This window comes from Pungitius pungitius, chromosome 6 (assembly GCF_949316345.1).
Source record: "Pungitius pungitius chromosome 6, fPunPun2.1, whole genome shotgun sequence".
NCBI lineage: Eukaryota > Metazoa > Chordata > Actinopteri > Perciformes > Gasterosteidae > Pungitius > Pungitius pungitius.
The window spans coordinates 13,347,110-13,370,397 of record NC_084905.1 but is presented as its reverse complement, the minus strand read 5'-3'; the positions used below and the strand labels follow the sequence as shown (position 1 = coordinate 13,370,397).

Genomic DNA, 23,288 nt, shown 5'->3' with positions numbered 1-23,288 from the left:
CCCACGGGAGCGAGCGTATTTTGGAGGAACGGAGCTGGAGGATGGCAGATCGTTCAAGAAGTAAGTGAAACATGATTCCTTACTTTAACTGTAGCCGCAAGGAATCATGTTTCACTTACTTCTTAAACAATCTGGCATCTTCCAGCTCCGTTGTTACGTGCCTACTGGTTTTTGAACCTACTGGTTTGGCTACGCGTTTAGATGTTATTAAGAGAGTAATCCTACTTGGGCAATGTGCTAGAAAACCTGACAGAACTATGTATTTCACGCTACGCCACCAAAAACCAGTTGTCTTGGCTCACCCTGAACCAAAAGATGTTCTTGCCACTGACGATTTGCAATTTCATGATAAGTAGTGAAATCAGTAGGGGCATTTGACAGCTCGGTTGGCCGACGGCGTAGCGCCGCCGTCTTATAAAGTTTTGCTATTTTGCTCGACTGCGAGTTCGAATCCAGGTTGTGGCGATCTTTTAATAAACGTATGTTCTTTTATTTATTTCTTTATACGTAGCAGTGATGTAGTGCTCACTTATACAATCATAACCGCTGCATTGGATATGGGATACATTTTGAACATTTTCAGAAATATGTTTGCGACTGTGTGACGGATCAGGTGACCGAGGCAGGCAACATCTGCCGCTGTCGGGGCAAAACAAACACGCACGCGTAGCCAAACCAGTAGGTTCAAAAACCCAGTCGGCACGTAACACCGGAGCTGGAGGATGCCAGATCGTTTAAGAAGTAAGTGAAACATGATTCCTTGCGGCTACAGTTAAAGTAAGGAATCATGTTTCACTTACTTCTTAAACGATCTGGCATCCTCCAGCTCCGTTCCTCCAAAATACGCTCGCTCCCGTGGGCGTTCCTCCAAAATACGCTCGCTCCCGTGGGCAGCTACTTCCGTTTTCGCTTTCGCGTTGCGTTGCGGCGTTCGTGTTGCGTTGTGGCATTTGCGGTTGTGATGTGGCTTTTGTATTTTCGTGTTGCGGCGTTCGTGTTGTGTTGTGGCGTTTGCGGTTGTGTTGTTGCTTTTGTATTTGTCTGAACCTTCTCGGCCACCGTAGAAACAGGTCCGTGCACGTATGACTGCAGGACTGAATACTCCTGTCACAAATAAACATTGTCATATTGCTTTGATTAAAGTCTCAAGTCTGGTCCTTGCTTTGCGTTCACAATTACAAACGCGTTGATTACTAAATTAATATTTCATTAATGAATGTCGTCGGATCATGTTTTCGTAATTCTAATATACATTTTAATGAGTGAACACACTTGTGTCGTCCTCTTTGTTTACCCTTTTACGTCTCCACGCTTTCACGTCAGATTGCAATGACTTGTGGGTAATTCCCTTGGGCAAAGTTAGCATCTAATGCTGACGTTTTTAGATTCCCGATAAAAACAAACATACAGACTGATCAATTTGTTTTAGAATAAAAATGGGCCCACGGTACATTTCTACTTTATTTCAGAAAAAAAAGTTATGTTCAAAGTTTATTGAGTTTATTGTGCATGACTGAACAGATGAACATACAGATTCACGACAATAAAAAGTGGGTCTCCATGCAGCTAGTCATAGCAAAAGCATACAAGTATGTACATTCAAGTTTTAGACACAATATATGACACTGGTCACACGCAGCTGATCAGACAAACCGATTAGAGTACCACTTATTTTCTGACAGCGCATCATCTGGAATTCATTGCTATAGTTTTCATACATTTCTTCCCACAAAAATACTAAAATCTGACTTTAGAGAACATTTACAGTTTATTTTCAGGTGCCACTTACACCATAATGATGTTCTTTCTCGATGTACAGATTAGTAGCAAGATTGTTTAACAGAACATGAGCGCAAAAGAAACAGTAACGATGCTTGACAAAGGTATGTCACATCAGAAACTGACAGCCTGACGCATGAAGAGGAACAGAGCCTAGATCTGCAAGTGAAGCAAGAGTTTCCTTAGAACAAAAATGCTGAAGGTTTAATTTAATCCCCAAAAGGACCACATATGACCAGCTACACCCATCACTATCTGCCCTCTAATCCTTTAGATAATATAAGCAATTTTATAACAAAGCAATACAAAATTCTAATGGTTTGAAAAAAATAAATCACTGGAATAAGGAGAATACGGAAAATTATTCACCTACAAAATACATACATATGCATGTAACCCTTTAATTGTTTTTCATTATTATTAATATAGATGAGATCATTATTTGACCCTCTCTGGAGACATTTGATCCCCTGTAGGATACTGACTGAGCAATACTTAGTATAAGTAATAGTACTAGTAATTAAGATTATCCATCAACAGAATCCACATAAAATGAAATTTAGACATTACAACTGAACACCAATTAACAAATAGATAACTATAAACAAATTGGTATCACAGTGTGAGTTGTTTCAATTCAAATGGATTTTCTATTTTGTGGAAGAGCACCAGCTATGTTGAAACGTAAATACTAGCCCTGCTCGGCATTGTCATCATGTGGCCACTTTAAAATGATCTGTTGGCATACTATATCCCTTTTGGCATGGTCACGTAATTACTCCTCCTGGTAGCTGTAGATGCAAAAAATAGTCATAGCTGACGCTCTTTTGTCCACAAACAAATGAATGACCAATATACAGTAGCTTTGGGTGACCCAATTATGGATGGATATCCAAAATACATATCCAAAATTTAAATGCAGAAGTCTTATGTTTGTAAATACCCAGAATACCCAATTCCCAAGGGAGCTACATCAGTATCTTCTGCACAAAGAAACATGCATTACCATATTAATCCAGACTGCATACTTCAGAGTGTATGCAAGTATTTGTTTTTTATTGCGTGGGTCTAAATCTGTGGATCACCTACAGAGATTTAAGGCAGGCATAAATGACTCATTTTTGGACGGCTAGACTCAGATTCACTCAGATTGTGTAGACAGATCCTGCAGACAACGTGAGGTCTGTGGTTCACTGTCATGTAGCCTCGTATGTGGCACTACCGCAGTTCTGTCCGATGCTTGTTGAGGGAGTGGGCTCTTGGTCCGTTTCCCTGACACAGATGACGGCATCACCACTCACATTAATGAGACACTGAGCCTTGAGGAGGAAAGAAAGAGAGGAAGAATGAACCACAACAAGTACAGCTGAAGTCTGAGGATGCAGACAATAGTACATTGTGCTATCATGTATAACAGAGGTAAATACTTAAGTGTGTTTGTGTATGATTACCTGGTTCTTGTTTGGATTTTCCATTAACATACACTCTTTCATGCTATAAGACACCACCGCATTGCCACCCAAGGCAGCTACATGGGCTCGAACCATCGAAAACACCTCTGCTATGAATGTATGGAGGAAGCCACTGACACCCCCTTCCTGCAGAGGAAAAACACATGTGTACAGCTATGTTGCACAATATCAGGGGGCTTGTGCATGTGTAGTCTTTTTTCGCAGTCGTACCTCTCGTAAAGATGTTGTCTCTCTGATGAAAAACATGTTGATGATCCCGAGGTATTTAATGATGCGTGTCCCGGGGAGGAATGAGAGCGGCGTCATCTTCACCACGGCGACAGAAATTCCCCCAAAGGAGCGGTTGGATCGCAGTGAGCGGGAACGGCCCTCAGGCAGCGGACTGGAGCGCTCCAAAGAGGAGACTGCATGTTCAGAGAGAGCATGTCGAGGTCGAAAGGAGAAGTGGAAATAAAACAAGGGGGGAGAGAAGACGAAAGAGAATGGAGATCGCAAAAAACACTCAAAAATTTGGGAAAATGATAAGCAGATATGAACTCTAAAAAGCAGAAAGAAATGTGAATGTGGAATGTACGTGCAAAAAGGCTACCCTGTAAGCATATTTACAGCAGGAGTGACACATGTGCACTTATCTGCAAGTATGTAAGTTGTCTGTGTGGAGCCAAAAAAAAAAATCACCTGGAAAGCGTGCTCTGCCATGCATATCATGCAATTATAGCAAACGGACAAGACAGTTAAACAGTGTCTGCAGACAGACGGACAGACCTGGGCACAGCTGTTTGTGTTTACAAGTGTGAATACAGGATTTGCAGTACAGTGAAGTACATGAGAGAATATTTATATTGATTTCAATTTGTGAAAGGCTTCAGAAATGGAGACGCACAGAGACAGCTAAGAGCTGGGCACATGTACACGAGCCAGAGTGTGAAAGATGCTCCATTGTCCTACTGTGAAATTCACCTGATGTGGCTTACATCGATCAAACCAGGAACCTTCAGAGCCACACATTAGACTGTATTGTTTACATGCTGTGTACCGGACTAAAAAATATACTAGATGATCTTACAGAAAAACGATTGCCACCACCCCCCCCCTCAGCCCGCAGTCCCCACCTCTATCTTCACATCTTCTGATTGTATATGAAAAGTATGTTCACAGATCATTAGAATTTTAGGCAGCTTAAGCACATTCAATAATGCAAATGCAAAGAAAATCAAAGGAATTAGTATAATAAACATTCAATTTCTAAAACCCATCCAACCCGTACACATCTAAACATGCTGCAAAACAAAAAAGATTTTCAATAAATTGTCATTGTGGTTGCCATGGCTGCAGGTTTTTATGAGCCAAGCTTCTGATTGTGGATCCCTCTAAGGGGCGGGGCTTCAACGTTCACACTCTAGCTAAAAAGCCGGAGCTTGATCTACGATGCTCCGCCCCCCAGCGGCATGCATGGGGGGGTTTGTGAGTGTTTGCGAGCGTATGCATTTGTGTGTGTGTCTCAGATTGCTTTTGAAAACTGTTCTGTATTCGTGGGTATTATCACCAGAGTGTGCTAGAGACCGTGTCCTCCTACTTGTCTTAACTGATCCACGTCTTATGGTGTGAGCTTTCAGCCTAAGCAGCTCTAGCCAGGTGCTGCATCTGTCTGCAAAGGAACCGTAATCAACGGAGGCAGCTGGAGAGAACACAAACAAACCAACAAACAAACGCGCGCACACACACACACACACACACACACACACACACACACATACATACATACATACACACGCTCAAACCCAAACATACACAAACGGAACAACAAGAGAAAAAAATAAAAACACAACACAAAAAAAACAACAGAAAATAACAAAAGTGGATGAGGTTTGGGGGTGGTGCAGGATAACTCTGTCTGAGACGAAAGGATGAAAAGTCAAAACAGGGCAGTGTAGTAGTGTTGGTAGCACCGGGAGATGGTTGAGGGAAAGGGAGCTCACCTCTGGATGAGAAGTTGGAACACTCTGGGACACCTGTCACACAGACAGATATTAAAGTATACCTTTGCACATGGCAGGGAGGGAAAAGGATTCAGCATCACTCCCTTGTCCTCGCCACAAGGCTTACAACGTATGTGTTTCTTTCACCTTTAAACATTACTCTTCACCTATAATCAGTGCTTACAATCAATGGAGCAAGCTCCTCACTGTTGTTAAGGAGTTAAATTCATGTGACTAAAAAGTAAGCCATGTGGTTTCAGGAGCGCGACCACACACAGCTATCTAAGTTCACACAGCCGTCTACGTCACATCACTGTTTGTTTACCTGGTGAACGAACCAGCACCAGCTGATTTTGATAGAGTTTTGCAGCTGGCGTGACTAAAGAGACTGTGCATAAAGTTGTTAGTGGGGCAGAGGGGCAATGCCTGTTAGGGAAGCAGGGTGGGGAAGGTAAGGGCAAATCAGACACAATTGTTACCTGAGATTTTAGATGATGGCTGAAAGTTGGTGGATGATGGGTCTGCGCATAACTCCAATGGAAACTGCAGTTGCTCTTCAGTCTCACTGCCTCCTGAAACTGAGTGTATATGCGCAACAGAAGTGACGTTTTTGCACATTGTTTGAAGTAGCTCCACTCAGTGATACAGCTATAACATTGCCCAAAGATATAGTAGATGCCTTGTCTGCCTTTCTCCACTATAAATGGGACTATTTGTAAATTGGCCAAAATAAATAATTAATCTCCTTAAACCAGGCGGACCTTTGGCGGGGAGCTTGTCTGCCGTCTTCTCTTGACTCTGGTCTTTGTCAAACGTCATGGCAACGGCTGTCACTGTGACCTAGGTGGGAGGAAACGGTAGATGTAAGAAGTATTTCAGTTTGACTTATCAATACTGTTTTGTTTTTGCAATTTCACAAACAAAGATGTCCTGAAACCTCCCACCTGTATGAGTTCCTCCTCTGGCACTGCTACTGTGAAGTTGAGCTGACACAGACAGCAGGGGATCATAGAGCGCAACTTGAAGTAAAAACTCTGAAACAAACAAAATGAATTGACTCTTATCATGGAGACGACTGCACGTTTTATTCCTAACTGTATGACATGGCCATTACGAAGGATAAACACGGCAGTGCATGTTGTGAACTGATCAATAATGGCTTCCTACCTTCAACAGATTCTCACATAGGTCAGTGAAGATCTTGTTCAAGCCTTGGTTAGTGAGATTGGCATTACTCAACCTAAAGACCCTCACAGATGTAAACATCTGCAAGACAATAACAAACAAATAGCATTCACTTTCAAGAAAAGAGCGTAACTTCCTAAATTACAGTTAAAGTGTACAGTTTTCCTGGTAATTTGTGATGAATGATGTGCAAATTGTAGCTCACTGTAACAATAGAGGCCTATACACATGGAAAAATACCAAATGTGCACAATGGCAAAAACTACATGCATGAACGATTGTGTTTGGAAAAAGTGATCTATAAAGTAAGTGACACTATATTATGTTGAGTTACCTGAAATCCTGAAGTCCAGTTGTAAATCCCAGGCATGATCTCTGTGTTGCAACTGTAGAAACCTGAACATTTTAAGTGGAAACACAGATGATGGAAGGATAATTACATTTGTTAAAGGTTAGCACGTGCAGTGCAAAATGACGCACTACAATTACTTGGAAGTTTGTAGATGGCGCAAACCTGTGGGTGTAGGGGCATCAGTTAGGAGGGAGTGGATGTCCTCCACAGCATCAGTGTCATCAATCTGTGCAAATGAAACCAAATGGAGTCACTTCACGAAAAGAGCTGCATATAAATGTATTTTATTTTGTAGAACCACACCTCGAGGACAAAGGCATCCTTCTTGCCGTGAGAGAGGTCCAGTTCTGACACTTCATCTGAGCTTTCTGAGTGTGAGCGGAAAAGCCTGGATCGCTGCCTCGAGTCAGGAACTGGGGAACCGAGCACTTCGTCTGTCAGCTCCTGCAAGCAGAAGGACAAGAAAAAACAGCGGACGAGACGTCAAAGTGATCACCAGAAGACATGTAGTAGAAAGTTGAAGCTAATAACAAACCACATGCTCGGAATCACTAGTACCCAAATGAGATTCACCATCACACACACATGGCTAATGTTGAATATGGATCTTAAAGAATGAAGAGTGTTGGAAACACACACACACACAACATGAATATCATACACGGATGTGAGTGTAGATGGACATAATAAAAGTACGTTAACGTAGAAAAAATGAGTTTACAGTGGTTTACCCTCAAAGGGTGAAACTGGAATGGGTTACACATCTATCTGCTCACAAATGTCCCCAGTTTAGAACGGTTGTACAGTTGTAGTAACAGTGGGGTAGTATCGGGATTAATACATTGAAATATTTGTCATGCTTTGCTGTGTCTCACAGCTAAAAGGTGCCAGGCTCAGTACCATGTTTATGCCGCAGAATACCTCAGGGTCCAGCGCAAATAATTTCTTTAATGACCAGAGAGAGACAAGAGGGGTAAGTTTTTCAGGATTCACAAAGAACACACTACTTATAATGTATGATTACGGACATGATTTTAACACTCGTAAAGACAATTAAACCCCAAATAAAGGAAACAGTTCTGAATGAAATGTATTGGTTTGTGTGAAGGAATGACGATACTTATTGTGTAAAAAAAACCCTGTATTGACTGTATGTGATAGTCACAACTCTTACGTATTTAATGGCCAGCTATATAGATACAAATCTTCTATTGTCCAATTTCACCGGCCACTTTATTAGGTACACCTGTCCAACTGCTCGTTAACACTTAATTTCTAAGCAGCCAATCACATGGCGGCAACTCAGTGCATGTAGGCATGTAGACATTGTCAAGACAATCTCCTGCAGTTCAAACCGAGCATCAGTATGGGGAAGAAAGGTGATTTGAGTGACTTTGAACGTGGCATGATTGTTGGTGCCAGAAGGGCTGGTCTGAGTATTTCAGAAACTGCTAATCTACTGGGATTTTCACGCACAACCATCTCTAGGGTTTACAGAGAATGGTCGGAAAAAGAAAAAACATCCAATGAGCGGCAGTTCTGTGGGCGGAAATGCCTTGTTGATGCCAGAGGTCAGAGGAGAATGGCCAGACTGGTTCGAGCTGATAGAAGGGCAACAGTGACTCAAATAACCACCCGTTACAACCAAGGTGGGCATAAGAGCATCTCTGAACGCACAGTACGTCGAACTTTGAGGCAGATGGGCTACAGCAGCAGAAGACCACACCGGGTGCCACTCCTTTCAGCTAAGAACAGGAAACTGAGGCTACAATTTGCACAAGCTCATCGAAATTGGACAATAGAAGATTGGAAAAACGTTGCCTGGTCTGATGAGTCTCGATTTCTGCTGCGACATTCGGATGGTAGGGTCAGAATTTGGCGTCTACAACATGAAAGCATGGATCCATCCTGCCTTGTATCAACGGTTCAGGCTGGTGGTGGTGGTGTCATGGTGTGGGGAATATTTTCTTGGCACTCTTTGGGCCCCTTGGTACCAATTGAGCATCGTTGCAACGCCACAGCCTACCTGAGTATTGTTGCTGACCATGTCCATCCCTTTATGACCACAATGTACCCAACTTCTGATGGCTACTTTCAGCAGGATAATGCGCCATGTCATAAAGCTGGAATCATCTCAGACTGGTTTCTTGAACATGACAATGAGTTCGCTGTACTCAAATGGCCTCCACAATCACCAGATCTCAATCCAATAGAGCATCTTTGGGATGTGGTGGAACGGGAGATTCGCATCATGGATGTGCAGCCGACAAATCTGCTGCACATCTGTGTGATGCCATCATGTCAATATGGACCAAACTCCCTGAGGAATGCTTCCAGCACCTTGTTGAATCTATGCCATGAAGAATTGAGGCAGTTCTGAAGGCAAAAGGGGGTCCAACCCGTTACTAGCATGGGGTACCTAATAAAGTGGCCGGTGAGTGTATATTATACCTGAAAAATATAAAATGGATGTAAGATTTAGGTAAATTAATAATATTTAAAGATTTATCAGGGAACCAAGTTTTCAACATATCTTAAAAACGCGATTTTAAATGTATTGGTTTAAATAGGTCTCCCAAAGTTTACAAATACCCAGTGTGTGCTTTGGGCTAACACGACATGTCAGCTGGTCATCCTTTGATTAATTACTGTCCGTGCATGTCTCACCGGTGGGTTTATTTGATACAGCTCTTTGTTCTTGGCTATGGTGTCATTGATTCTTTTCTGGATGGTGAGGATGTGGTGCTCAGCGCTTAGGTCACCAGGAGTCTTCCCTGCAATCTGGATGCCCCCTGGTGGGGGCAGGGCTGTCAGGTACACTCCTGTAGCAGACTGAACACACACACACACACACACACAAACACACAAACGTTTTAAATGAATATGCAGCAAACAATTGTCAACTCAAATGCCTCAAATGTCAACCTACAGCCAGACCCAGAAGCATGTTCTCTCCGACGCTGATCTCTATGTGTAAGCCGAACAAAGAGTTCATGCTCCGCAGCTTCAGCTTGTTCATCAGCTGAGTGTGCAGCTCGTACTCCATGAATGGCAGCAGGTTGGAGATGGCAGTCGCATTCACTTCTCCCTGAGCCTTCTTCTTTAGACGACACAGTCTAAGGACACATTAAATCCCTTTGTTGAATATCTTGAATGTGAGGCTCGTCCATCAACAGTTTACCTGTGAGGTGACGTACCTGGCCTGGATAAGGCAGCCCTTCCCCGTAACAGCCGCTTCTGGTGGCAGGTTGATTGTTGTGAAGAGTACATCGGGAACCTTGAATAAAATACAAAAACTGTTATAATATTAATTCCTATTTTCTTTCACCACCACACTACATTCATGGAATGGACCCCCATTTGAGACCTTTTGTCGCCTGCATAGGTAACAGTAGGTGAGCTGGGCAGGAAAGGGCATGTTGAGCTCGTCATACGGAATGTGGCAGAAGCCACAGCTCGGGGGAGACGGCTCCTCAAACCTGGAGGACAATAAACGCCATCTGGTATCAGCCTCCATAAGGCAATTTTCAAGCAGCAATTCAAGCAGTGCTGACATAAACTGTTAACATACAAGGATTTACAATCAGTTAGCTAACAACCTGTGGTCTGTAATTCCGAGGTCTAGGCAGCCTTCACGCATGAACCGATGGTTGAGGATGGCTGCTGTGCCGGCTGCTGACAGGATACACACCTCCTCACTGTGTTGAAGGGAGATCAAAGATCAAGTAAGCAAGAAAGGGATGAAGATCATAACAGGATATTAAGCTATACAGGTGAAACTCGAAAAATTAGAATATCGTGCAAAAGTTAATTTAGTAATTTAGTTAATTCAGTAATTCAACTTAAAAGGCGAAACTAATAAATGTATATAGACTCATTACAAGTAAAGTAAGATATTTCAAGCCTTTATTTGATATAATTTTGGATGATTAAGGCATACAGCTTATGAAAACCCCAAATTCAAAATCTCAGTGTGTGCAGGTGCCAAGTCCTGCTGGAGACGGTTAAGTTGAATTACTGAAATAAATTAACTTTTGCACGATATTCAAATTTTCCGAGTTTCACCTGTATGTGTTTGAGACAAATACAAAACCTATATGGTGGAATGAGCTCTCTGAAGACATCAGGACCGCAGCCTTTGCATTTTTCCCAAACTAAAGACAAACCTCTTCAGACTACAGCTAGACTAAAAACTCTCAAATTGTAGCACTTAAATTGCACTTGTAATGGCTCTTATCTATAGCTGTAAATCGGCTTATTTAATGAAATTGCACTTTCTAGTTTCTTGTTGTTTCTTTTGAGTTTTTTGTATCCTTATGGTTTAAATGCACTTATTGTAAGTCCCTTTGGATAAGCTAAATGACATGTAATGTAATGGCATACATTTTAATGCGTGCTACTACTGCATACCAGATGCTGGTGCTCTCGCTGTACCCAACAACAGCATGGCAACCGAGAGCTTTGGCATGAGATTTGATCTCCTGGCGAATTTCCTCCCACCAAGCATCGCGAGTCTCAGGCTCATCTGCAAAACACAAAACTCTGAATCAGACTGCAATAAAATATTATTGGCTTATCTTTCACTGAACACTGAAGCCTCGATAACAATGAGCTAAAGCTAAACGTAACTCTTGTCAACATAGTTATATTGAGAAAAAAACATCAAGACATCAAACAGTTCACTTTGTATTTTATGATCATACATGATTCAAATGGTGTATTAAAAGCAAGCCAAAATCAATTATCAGTTTGTGAAACAAAGTGACAATGAGAAAAATGGAATGACAGATTGAGAATGACGATGAAGGCAGAGTCAATGCTTTGGCTTCTTGTGAGTGTTGCCACCAGAATTCCTTAAATGAACATTTTATAAACACATATTTCCTCTCTCGTCTTAATGTCTCCCTTCAGTCAGCCGCACTCACGGAAAGGATACAGGTGAGAGATGCGTTCACCAGCTGTCATGTACATTTGGGCTGCGGTGGTCAGACTATAGAATACAAATCTTTCTGGCTGGTTGGTTGAAGAGCAATAACATTCAAGTTGTTTGCAGTGTTTCCTACGGTGGTGAAAAAGGTTTAAGTTCAAAGATATTGAGCCTTCATCATAATTAGGCCTAACCATGGGTGTGTTTCAATAGTCTCATGAGGCTTTGCTCCAGCTTCACCTCGGTTTTAACATTCACGGGAGCCTAATTGTTGCCAGTTTGGAGTTTAATCTCACTCATGGTGGATCTCAGGACAAAAAACACCTGAAGGAAACTACATCAGAGTATTGAGCAGCACCCAATGACTCCCCGAGAGGCCCACATGCTGATGGAGCGCCCGAAACAACGGGGAGAAATTCAGCTTCTGGGTGAGACGGGGGAGATGAACGAATGAGGGGAAAAGAGTGGGCGATAAACTGAAGAGATGAAGAATAATGACTGATGGCCAGGCAACAGGCCCACGAGGTCAGTTCCTCTACATCGAAGCCAGCATCTCACACAGGCAAAGGTTCACCGACGTGCACGCTCTTGACCATGTGCACGTTCATGGGCAGAGAAGGGCCATATTCATTCACCAGAGTCCATCAGATCTAGGTTTGGAAGTTAGAGAATACTGGGTGACAACACATTTCCCCAAGCTCATTTGTTTCCTTCCATGCAAAATCCATCTTAAAATTTCCGTCAAATGGCACCAAACAAATCATCCATCCCTCCCTCCCTCTCCCCCTCTCTCTCTCTCTCTTCCTCAGTATGAATACGGCCCAGTGAATTAAGGATGCACATGCCTGGTCAGTGGCTCTTTGTCAGAGTAGACCTCCCAAACCTTCTGTGGTCTAGACAGGTTTGACAACAATGCAGATACAGGAAGCGTTAGAACAGCGACGGGACAACGTTGGGGAAGCGCTTCTGTCACCGGGATGAAGTGGGTAGGTAGGAGGGGATGCGGGGGGGAAGGCCAGGCTGGATGGGGTAGGGAGAGCACATGCTCAACAGCTCAGCACACACTCACACAGATTAAAGGGAAGAGGATGGCAGCTCACTGAATAAGTCCATTTTCAGCAATTTTTCAGTATCCAGGTGATGTTTGAGGATATTTAACTAGCTGGGCTACGTTGGTTAAATGTCAGTGGTGGGTGGGTGAGCGCTAAGTGAGCACAAGTTGAACTTCAGTGAGCTGCCATAGCTCCAGTGGGTGAGAGCAGTAAAAGGGGGGAAATACCTGCAGTGACACTATTCCAGTCTAGCAGTTTGTATGAGCGTGTGCCACCCAAGGCTAGGCCAGAACACACCGTTAGTACAGAAAAGAGAGAAAAAGAAAAACATGGACAGTCCAACAAACAAGCACAGCACAACAGCAGCACTCCACTGTCACTTGGCAAAGACAGACTGACAGCACTTCACGATCACCAGACAAACACAGACTTTAGTCAGGCCTACAAACACAATCTCGCAAGACAACTGACGGGGAAAAGAGGAGAATAGAGATGAGCAAACTGTTTAAAAAGAGAAAGGAGAAGATGGACTATATGTATATACTATACTATGTGTACAATCTTAAAAGGACAATAAGGAGCATACAGTAATAGTATAACGTGTGTATACTTTCTCATTTAAAAAGGTGACTTGTGGAGTTCTTTTAGACCATGGGTGTCAAACTCATTTCAGGTTCGGGCCAGATACTGCCGACTTCGACCGAACGCGGGCCACTGACGAACGGCTGACGGGGAATGGGGGGCGCTGGCTGTCCGACTAATGGTTCGCTGACGGCGGGACGTATGCACTGCGGGGGCGGACCGCACTGGACATGCAGCCGGACACCGGCGGCGGGCCGCGAGTTCGACATATGTAACCTGGACAAATAACAATGACAGTTCAATCTAATTAAATATATGGTTTAAATACACGTATTCTGCCACATACTGGTGGAGATGCGAACATGTTTACTCTGCGATCTCCTTACTGAAGCAACACAATATGTGGACAATACATTTTAGAGCCAAGAGCAGAGTGTAGTCAACTACTGCTGCTAACACATCCCGTCAGACCAGGATTATTTATTTATATCCGTTAGTGAACTTTCCTCCTCAGGTTATCCTGGGAACCGCTGTCATTGCAGACGGTTGCGTCGATTCTTACTGTGAAAATCTATGTACTTCCGGTTTAGCAGCTACGCTTCGTATTTTCATTTTATGGGAAAAACCACAAAAATAATTAATGGAGTAAAAAGTTGTCAGTTGGTCTTGGGATAGTTGAAAGTTGACACAAGTGGTCTGTAATACAGACTGGGAGGCGCGGGCCAGCAAATGCGCGACGACACACGGAGAGTGCATTGTGGGATTTGTAGTATTATGGTAATGCGTGCGATATACCGGCGGGCCAACTCTAATAGTAAATAGATTTGATCATGCGGCGCCAAAGATAATTCATTCACAGGCCGGATGTGGCCTGCAGGGCTTGAGTTTGACACATGTGTTTTAGACAAACGTTTTGTTTACATCCAGTTTTTCCCTAAAAGCAATTTGTGTATCTTTGAGTTGTAACAGACCTTCTTCAAAAAAGCAGATGTTTTAATATTCTAAACCCTTACACATATTGATAACTGTGACTCCCATCTAAAGCATATCTCCAAAAAGCTGCTGTTGATCAGAAACACCACAAGGCACCTGTAATGCTGCTCTGTGGTATATATAGTTATGGTATTGCAACAGGGAAACAGGCTCTTTTCAGAATCATAACTGCAATTTGGATCAGGGAAAGTTATGTGAAAATTGCTTACACTTGACTGTTGCTCGTTTAATCATTGCATGGATGGCTTTGACGCAGATCAATTCAATCATTATGGGTAGCCAATTGGGGTTCCCCTGTCTAAATCTAAAAAGAACCCTGCTTATCCTAACACAGCCAACATTCACCAGCTCTCCCTTCTACCTAAATTCTCAGACATGCTTGAATCCGAGCGGCCGTTACAATGAGCAAAGAGCAAGATTACTGAGGTTGTAAAGTGGACAGAGTTCCTCAACTACAGGCAGGCACCTGCCTATAAAGCAAATGTCCTATTTTAAATCATAATAAATCAGATTTTTTTAAATCTGCTAAACACACAATCATAAAAGGATTTGATTGTGAAATAAGGTGCAAACTCAACTGTTTAAAACAACACAGCGCCACCTGTAGCCAACAATGCCAGACAACAGAAGCAGCAGGCAGCAGATTGGAGCCATGCAATTATGGCACCTAACCTCTAAGGGGCAGCAAAATGGTGGCCAGAGCCACACACACACACACACACACACACACACACACACACACCATATATTACACAAAGGCAGTCGATCAAATCGCATGTGAACTTTTGACACATCTGATGATTATCTTATGCTAACCACTTCCTTTTAAGACTGCAGCCTACGCATGAGAAGAAGCAGCTTTCACCTGCATTCATTATTAATCACATAACTGATGATTTCAAAATAATATCTCCAAACTATCAAACAGATTTGGACTAGGAAAAGTTGAACACCAGAGGATGAGGGGCAGCATTAAATAACCAGCCAGTTGCAGCAACACTGGACACTCACAAGGTACCGGAGGAGCTCATACATATTATTTCACAGGACAGTGGACCAGCTACAGTACGACATTGTGTGTTTGCATGTGGTGCACTCACCAGGGTTGTGTATACGGTCCAATAGTTTGACGGAGCGAGCACTGACCACCCCGCCGACATGAACCAGAAAACCAGGTGGGAAAGACGTCAAGGTGAAGAAGGGGAACTCCTGCAAATGGGAAAAGGCTGGGTCATTTACAATAAAGGAAAACACAATCTGGAATTTACTTGTCTGTGTTTGATCATATGCAATTTGTGTTCTGTGATTATTAGATTTTATATTTTTCATGACTTAGTTGTCTCTTTTTTGGGGAAAAAACGGATTGATTTAAGACGCTTTTCATTATATAAAGTATCATTTATTGAAAGTGCTAACATGCAGCAAGGACTAGGTGTGATGGTGTCCCTCCTCCCATGCAATACTTTACGCTGGAGGAGTCTCCACTCACTCCATTTGAGCCTACACTTGTAGACACAAACTTCAGAGCATTTCAAATAGATTTGGAAAGGATTATGTAAATGCATTGTTTAAAAAAAGCATATGTATTTTGCATCACACATTTAGTGATCAATTCAAACCTTACAAATCTATTAAATGCATTAAATAGGTTTGTTAAAAGTGAAGAACACCCACAGACGGTCAACAGGACTCTGCTTTACATGCTTTTCTGTCCTCCGACGTGATAGCTCGTCCTTAAATAATGTGAATGCAAATCCATGCAGTCACTCACAAAAGGAGTTTACTACTCATCCTAGAGTGAAATGATCATTTCCAACCATGCGGGTGTATGTGATGAAGGGCTTTCGTGGTTAATAAACATGTGAGATGACCAATAGGCTTTTTTCTTGACCAGTACTCCAGGTAGGAAGATGGCTACTTATTTGATTGACAGCTCCTCCCACTCTGAGCAAGGAGGCAAGAATGAGGTGATGAGGTGAGCGTGCTCATTTCCGTTGTGGACACAGGGAAACCAAATCAGACTCAGGAGAGGGTTAGTCACAAAGGAGGGAGGTGCTCGACAGGACTATAAAAGATGGCACACACACACACAAACGCTCCTTCAAACTCGAAGGGAACACAACTCCTAGCCTCCAGCCCTCTGCCCAAGGTCTGTGAATCTTTTTAGAGTGCAAAGGGTGCTCCTCTTGGATGTGCATACAACTAGAGGGGGGACGGGTTAGGAGATGATTCTGTCTTGGTGTTAGAGGAAAGGTGGACATAAGAGAGAAAGTGTGACACTGATGGGACATACCCTGGCGTTTAACAATAACCCAGAGGAGGTCGCTCCCTGAGTGGCAAAAAATGGTCATGAAGACAGAGAAAGGAACCATTACTTGCTCTCACAGAGACCTACTCCCCATTAAACACTGAAGTGAAAAATTAGTGAGCGACACAGAGCGTGCAATTAACTATCTCCTACATCCAGACACCTGAGGCTGACGTGCAACACAAACTGGTTGTCCGTGTGTTAACTGCAAAAATTGCGACGACTAGCTAGCTGCTTTGACTTCTGCTTGAGAATTACTTTTTGTTTTTCTTCCTCTACGTTAGTTAATCAAGACGCAACCCGAAAATAAACACAATAAAATTCATTGAAACTGCACACTGCACGTCAGTTTCAAATGTCTGCATATACAGCAAGTTGATATGTATATATGTGAGCGATGAATATGTGAGTGTTGAGTCATTGTACCCTCTGCTCTAGAGCCGTCTGCGTGTGCTGTCTGAGAAGGGTCTTCAGAGGCCCCGCCTCCTTCCCGACGCTGCCCCCACTCCCCATTCCTGATCACAAAGGAGAGTTCGGCTTCAGTTGGGTCACATTCAACACACAGGCCAATGGACTGACGAGCCAGTCAATTCGTCTTCAAGAAGTTGATCGTTACATTGCAGTATTCATTTTATTATGACAAACCAAGTGGACCTCACATTGAGAACAGTGAATAACCCTGCATCTTCCTCATGCTAAGCCTACCCTCAAACTCATACCGTTTTCGCTCATTCAGACATAAATACTTGCCCTAGTAGTTTGTGTAATCTTGATTAGCACATCTAACCATATGTCGGGAAAGAAGAATCCTGAATGGAACCCTTGGCTATCAGTCAGTGGTGTAGTTTCACAATGAGCTTGGGAGTCGTTTTTGTTTTGTTTCAGTTAACACCAAGTCAAGTCAATCTGAACAGTCCTGTTGACTCAATATGCAGGAGATGGTGCCAACACTAAAATGCTGTAAAGTTCTGGTACTTGATGACACGCAACAGTCCTACTATACCGGAGGCTGCCAGCAGCAGGTCCTCTGTGAAGGACACGCTCTTTCTCAGCAAGACACTGTCTGAGTGGATGGTGGAGGGAGGGGGCAGGGTGGTGGCTCTGTGATCAGAGGTGTTACCACAGCCCACTAGGCCAGAACCAAGAAGGGACAGTGTGTCTGTGGAGAGGGTGGGGGAACTGGGGCAGAGGTAGATCCCCAGCCTGCGTCTCACTGGCTCCACTATCCAGCAGAAAGGAACAGATGAAGGGTTCACAGAGAAACAGAGATATATTGAGAATGGACAGGTAGAGCAGTGAGGTGAGTGAGGCACAACAAAATGAGAAGAAAGAGAAGGATGAGGCGAGGACAAAGAGGACGGGGTGTTGTATTTTGCCATAACGCTTCACTCACCTAATAATCTCTAATCACTCTGTAGAATGTGACATATCAACAAAAGATTTGGTCGACATTAAGTCTCTGGTTGAGGCTGCTGTTAGCAGTACACTGTGTACAATGTGAATTTGGACAAATTTTAGAGTTAGAGTTCTTTAAGGCCTTCCATCATTGTTCATGGATCTGGATAGAAACTATGCAAGACGAGAACGCCTGCAACGTTCTGACTGGTTTAATGTTTCTCCAAATTACAGGAAAATATCGGTTGGCACAACAGTAGACTCATTTCATTTTAAGGATCAGAATAGGTAAGTTGACATTAATAAGTAATGTAACAAAAAGGACAATGATAGGGGCAAAAATAGAAAAGGGAAAGGTTAGAAAATGATAGGCGAGGAGAAAATATGAGTAAAAGGAAAAGGTGGGGACAAGGACAAGTGAGGTCGGCTTGGGGACTGCTGGTCCCCTCCCAAGGAGTCATGTGAGCGACTCTGGTAAGACGGTACTTCAGGCTATGCAGCGTTTATAGCTGATATCAAAAATAACAGTTGGTGCGAAATAAGTGACCTTAGATAAATACCCGCCCCTCATGGGACACAGTGCTTCTATTAAAGACCACAACAACGGGAGGAGGTAGTGGGAGGTGGGAGTAGGGGGTGCGGTGGGGTTAGGAAGGGTCACGGCAAAAAAAACATATTTACAACAAGGTTTACAATAAAATAACATTCAACCATGAAAGAATGTGTTAAAAAATGAATAAACAGCTATTCAAAAAACACCCCCAGAGTAGCACCACAATGAGGTGAGGGAGGGGAATGGATAAGAATGGGTCGGGGGGGGTGGTTGGGAAGACCCACATATTCTTACCCGTCTTGGGCGTCAAACTGAGGTCTGTGTCTGATGATGAGGACTGGCGGCTGCAAGGCTTGGAGGGAGAGAAGGGGGGGAGAGAGGAGGAGGTGGTGGGAAGGGCTCTGAAAGGGGTTGGCGGGCCGGAGGACGAGGTCAAGTCCTCACCAAATACCGGCCTGCCAGGAGAACATGACACACACACAAACACACACACCTAAATCAGTCACCACCTTCTGTGTGTGTATGTGTGTGGGAGAGTGGGTGGGAGTGGGTCAATGTTTAAAATGAAAGGGATCTGTATATGTGATTTGTTGGCATTGGGTGAGGTGCGTTTGAGGTGCTACTGATGGTGTAAAAAAACATAAAAGCAAGCATTGAAAACAAAACGGAGATGAACACAAATTAAAAGCACATAGAAAACACACACACACACACACAAACCAAACACAATAACTTTGAAAGCAACGTGGCAAAACAAAAGACTGTCAGATTCATCAGAGGATGAGGAGCTGAAGCATGTGTCCCTGTAGAGTGAGGCAAAGGTACGGTCGAGATATCACAGGCTCTTGCAGGAGGATATGGACTGGGAATCTGACTGCCCACCTTCTAAAAGGGACGGATGGAGGGATGATCAGTCGGCTATCAAAGCTCGGTCTTTCACTGACAAAAGGTATACGGGTCTTCCTTGCCTCTTTGTCCTATGCTTCAGTCTCCCTCATTTAAACCTCACCGTCCTTCCTAGTCCTTAGTCTTTCTAACGTCTTCTCTTTCTCTTGTATCTATTTCCTTGCCCGCTTCTGCGTACCAGTGAAGACGAGTGTGGGAACAGAGACAGAGAAGTTCTGAGACAGTCTCTGGGAGCTGCAGGCCGAATGCACTGGGCTGTTGTGGGTGGAGCGGCATCCGTGGGCAAGAGGAGACCTGGGCCAATCAGTGCGCAGAGGGAGGACGACAGACGACCGATTTGGACACAAGTAGCGAGAGACGTCCCAATCCAAATGAAGCCAGAAAGCCAAAGGGGGAGAAAGAGACTCACACAAGAACCAACACCACAACATTGCAATACAGTGCAAAAGGAGAAAAAGGGAGAAAAGAAGTTTTTTTTTTTTTTACTCCCCCTCTCAGCCCCTGTACATTTACAGCTACGTCAATCAGCACACAAGCATGCAAACAAGGGATGCAAACAAAACAGATAACAGATCCCAAACAAACGCAGAGATGAACTAAGTTTACTTTTTGAAGTGGACACCACAAATGAAACAATGTTAAGTAAGTGGATATAATGCCATAATAACCTACAAACATATGTACATACCTAATATAGACAAACTCATGCACAGATGGAGAAACACATGCACTCAACCATACATGTTAACAGTAATTGGATGAAGTTACAAGCTAACTAGTCCAAAGCTAAAAGAACAAAAAGCGAGGGAAGGCTGGGCAGAACACGTGTGCTAAATTCTCACTAAATGCAGCACTAGAACATGCAGAGGCAGAGCGAAAATCATGCAAGAGCAGTCTAAAGGAGCAGACAAGCAGAGGGCGGGAGGGGGGGGTGAGGATGGCGGTGTGTGTACTATACATGTGTGTGTCTCAGGATATGTTGTGTGCTGTTAGTTTCATGAGGAAATACACGTGACCCAATGGGAACAAAGAACAATACGGAATCAAAGATTCTGAGACACACACAGGAGATACTGCTAGACTATACACAAGAGTAACATCCAGCACACACACATACACACACATACACTCACTCTCCCTTTCATGCACACAGCGATCATGTTTTCCCATTCTCACAAACTACTTTTGCAGTGAAACTTGCACAAGAAAAGAATCAGGTCCATGCTGGTGTTGTGGGTTCATACTCACTCCTTTCCATCCTTGGAAGGGGAATTGCAGGCATTGGAAGCGGGCGCTGTGTTCGGGTGCATATGTGTGTTGGTGTTGGGGGCACTCCCAGAGCTGAGTTTGTCCAGTGTGCAGGCAGTGCCTATGGCCCTGACCACCAGACCCGATTCTCCTTCCAGGTCAAAACACTGCAAGTAGCCCACCACTGCATTCCCGCCCATCTCCAATACCTTTAGCCCTATTTTCCTCTGCAGCTCCCCTAAATAGGGGGTGACACACAGCCACATTGTTAAAGAGGGATTCATAAGAGAGGACCAAACTATTCTGCCTCAACACAAACATTAAAAGACGATCACCCTACATCGTCTTACCTGACATAAGAGAGATGAGCCTCTGCCGGGCCTCGTTGGAGGCCCGAGGAGTTCTTATGCGGTCGATCCACTGGTACTCTGGATCTTCATTCACAACAAGTTCCTCCACAAACCCGTGCACCAATACTGCTCTGTAGCACCGTGGAATGGATGTGGCTACCATGTAAAAACAGCACACAGTGTAAAAGGTTTTCTGATTAAAAGGAAAAGCCCTTCATTCCACAGCTTGCACTTTGGGCACATATTCTTGTGACAATTCCTTGTTTGGAGATACAGATATTGACACCTTACCACTTCCACCTTGTCATTTTGTTGATCTCAGAAATTATACTTTTTGTCAATAACTCCAAACCTCTAATATCGTCCAGTTAAACATCTGTTGTGCATTGTTTTGTATGGATCTGTGCTACATACCGTGAATCTCTATTTTATTCACAGAAATATGCTGTATCTGTAGTATGTAAACAAACAATAATGAACGAGAAAGTTAAGTTAGACATACTGCAGAAGAACTTGACCCCACAGGACGACTGTCTGAAGCGGTTCAAATCGTTGAAAAGCTCCACTTTGACGAGGACATTGATCTCCCCTCGGATACCTAATGATAAATAGTAGAGAATAATACATCAGAAGAAGGATAAAAGATATAAGAGGGAAGGTGCATTTATCATGGCGATATTAGTATAGTTTTGTACCGTGGATCGTGTCATAGATGGGAAACCAGCCGGAGATGACAGAGGCCGCCTCACTGCACAGCAGCGGGTCAATGTCAATATAAACTTTCCCTATGGCATCGTTAGCACTGTACGTGTCATGGTCCAAAACTGTGACCTGCAATGGCTCGTCCTGCAAGTCCTCATCATCAACCTACCCAGTGGGGGGGGGCAAAAAGGAGCAAAGTAAGAGAGGTTAGGAATGCTGGAATTTTACTCACCCACATTGTGTAATGCTTTAATATAATACTGCCACTGCCTGACAGGTCGAAAGAAAAACTCACTGGCCTTTTACCTCAAATTTGAACCATTCTGAATTCCATTGTGGATTGAGGGACTTGTGACAGACATCTGTTTTGAAAGTCGTGTTTCCAAACTTAACCTGGGAAATAAAAAAAGACAACAAGACACATCTTTTAAATACCACTGTAAATATTTGTTGTGATACTTATGTAACAACCATACTGAAACTAAATGTGGAATACATGTTTTTACAGGAACGTTTGAGTTATAAGAAACGGCAAGGCATTGCACCTCAAATGCACCTCACCTCTACAAAAGCATCCGTAAGGTCACTGGCTCGGTCCATCACCGGCAAGTGGCGACCAGCCACTATTTTGGCCTTCAGTTTCCCAGGCATGATTTACTTTGAAGTTGATCTGTCCATAGATCGCGTGAATAAAAAGTTAATACACGTATAAATGCCTTTTCAAAGCTGCTGTCACGAACACCCGGCTGTGACGGCGGAGTGAGCCACTCAGCCAACGTCACATCGGCACGTGTTGTTGACAGTGTGGAGAGCTCATTCCCTTCATGGACAGCTAATACGCTAGCTTTGGTCCACTAAAACCAGAATTAAAACCGTACGGCTGCGCTCTAAAAGAGTCCCCGACTTGGTTCACAGGCATCTGTTGGACTGCCGTGAATGCACACGACAGATAGTTAACGTTAGCTAGATTTTGTTAGCAAAGCAAGGCTAGCAAGTAAAGCCAGTTGAGGTTATAACGCACACTGCATTGCAGTCAATCTCCTTGGCGCTACCTGATCGGCCATGTTTTTACAACCGTAGCGCAAAGCCGACACCTACGTAACTTAAAACACTGAACAGTTAACGTCGATTCCCGAGTACACAGTGGTGTCCTTACCGGTGCTGTGATATCAACAAACGACGACTGTCAAAGCGACAAGGGGCCGCTTTCTCGGACATTACTGTTGACAGCGCACCGCTCGTATGACCTCCGCGGATCTCCCAAAACGTCACGCGCTAACGTTAGTTCCCCAAACCCCGGAGGAAGGAGCGTCTGGTTCAATTTAGAAACACTCATGGGCTGTTAATATGGATAACTAGATAACGGCTATAAGACTGACGTCACCACCGACCGAGGAGTTCATAACAACACGTATCGGTGGTTAGTGCGTGAGGCTAACTGCTAGCTTGATGAGGCTACAGGTCGTGATGAATGGGTTTTCACGGGTTAGTGAATGCTAGCTTCA

At 43.6% G+C, this 23,288-nt stretch overlaps 1 protein-coding gene across 11 annotated transcripts; it reads right to left on the bottom strand.

Annotated features, from left to right (window-relative positions):
* Positions 1–1,478: 1,478 nt before the first annotated feature.
* c2cd5 (C2 calcium dependent domain containing 5) lies at positions 1,479–23,288 on the bottom strand. 11 transcript variants are annotated; one of them, XM_062562766.1, is made up of 32 exons: positions 22,940–23,288; positions 22,345–22,453; positions 22,090–22,176; positions 21,777–21,948; positions 21,584–21,679; positions 21,082–21,237; positions 20,732–20,969; positions 18,872–19,032; positions 17,633–17,851; positions 17,056–17,144; positions 16,615–16,650; positions 15,422–15,530; positions 12,974–13,027; positions 11,178–11,292; positions 10,367–10,465; positions 10,135–10,246; positions 9,965–10,044; positions 9,697–9,883; positions 9,435–9,599; positions 7,668–7,712; positions 7,071–7,211; positions 6,930–6,993; positions 6,750–6,811; positions 6,398–6,496; positions 6,175–6,264; positions 5,992–6,070; positions 5,710–5,808; positions 5,231–5,263; positions 4,798–4,929; positions 3,462–3,655; positions 3,231–3,377; positions 1,479–3,098 (listed from the first exon to the last, which is right to left on the bottom strand). In XM_062562766.1, exons 2-32 carry the CDS (start codon positions 22,432–22,434, stop codon positions 2,976–2,978), a joined length of 3,573 nt encoding a protein of 1,190 aa, XP_062418750.1. In that variant the 5' UTR covers positions 22,435–22,453; positions 22,940–23,288; the 3' UTR covers positions 1,479–2,975. The 11 variants fall into 11 exon arrangements, with proteins under 11 accessions (XP_062418750.1, XP_062418751.1, XP_062418753.1 ...); XM_062562767.1 differs by lacking the exon at positions 12,974–13,027 and having other exon boundaries at positions 22,940–23,287; XM_062562769.1 differs by lacking the exons at positions 7,668–7,712; positions 12,974–13,027 and having other exon boundaries at positions 22,940–23,287.

Bases quoted from the DNA above. Each gene is read 5' to 3' on its own strand.
- c2cd5 (XM_062562766.1), bottom strand. From the start codon at position 22,434: ATGCCTGGGAAACTGAAGGCCAAAATAGTGGCTGGTCGCCACTTGCCG. The intron at 21,949-22,089 runs GTAAAAGGCCAG...CCCACTGGGTAG, and splicing joins CAGAATGGTTCAAATTTGAG to GTTGATGATGAGGACTTGCA. The intron at 15,531-16,614 runs GTATGTCCCATC...TCCCATTTGCAG, and splicing joins GGTTATTGTTAAACGCCAGG to GAGTTCCCCTTCTTCACCTT.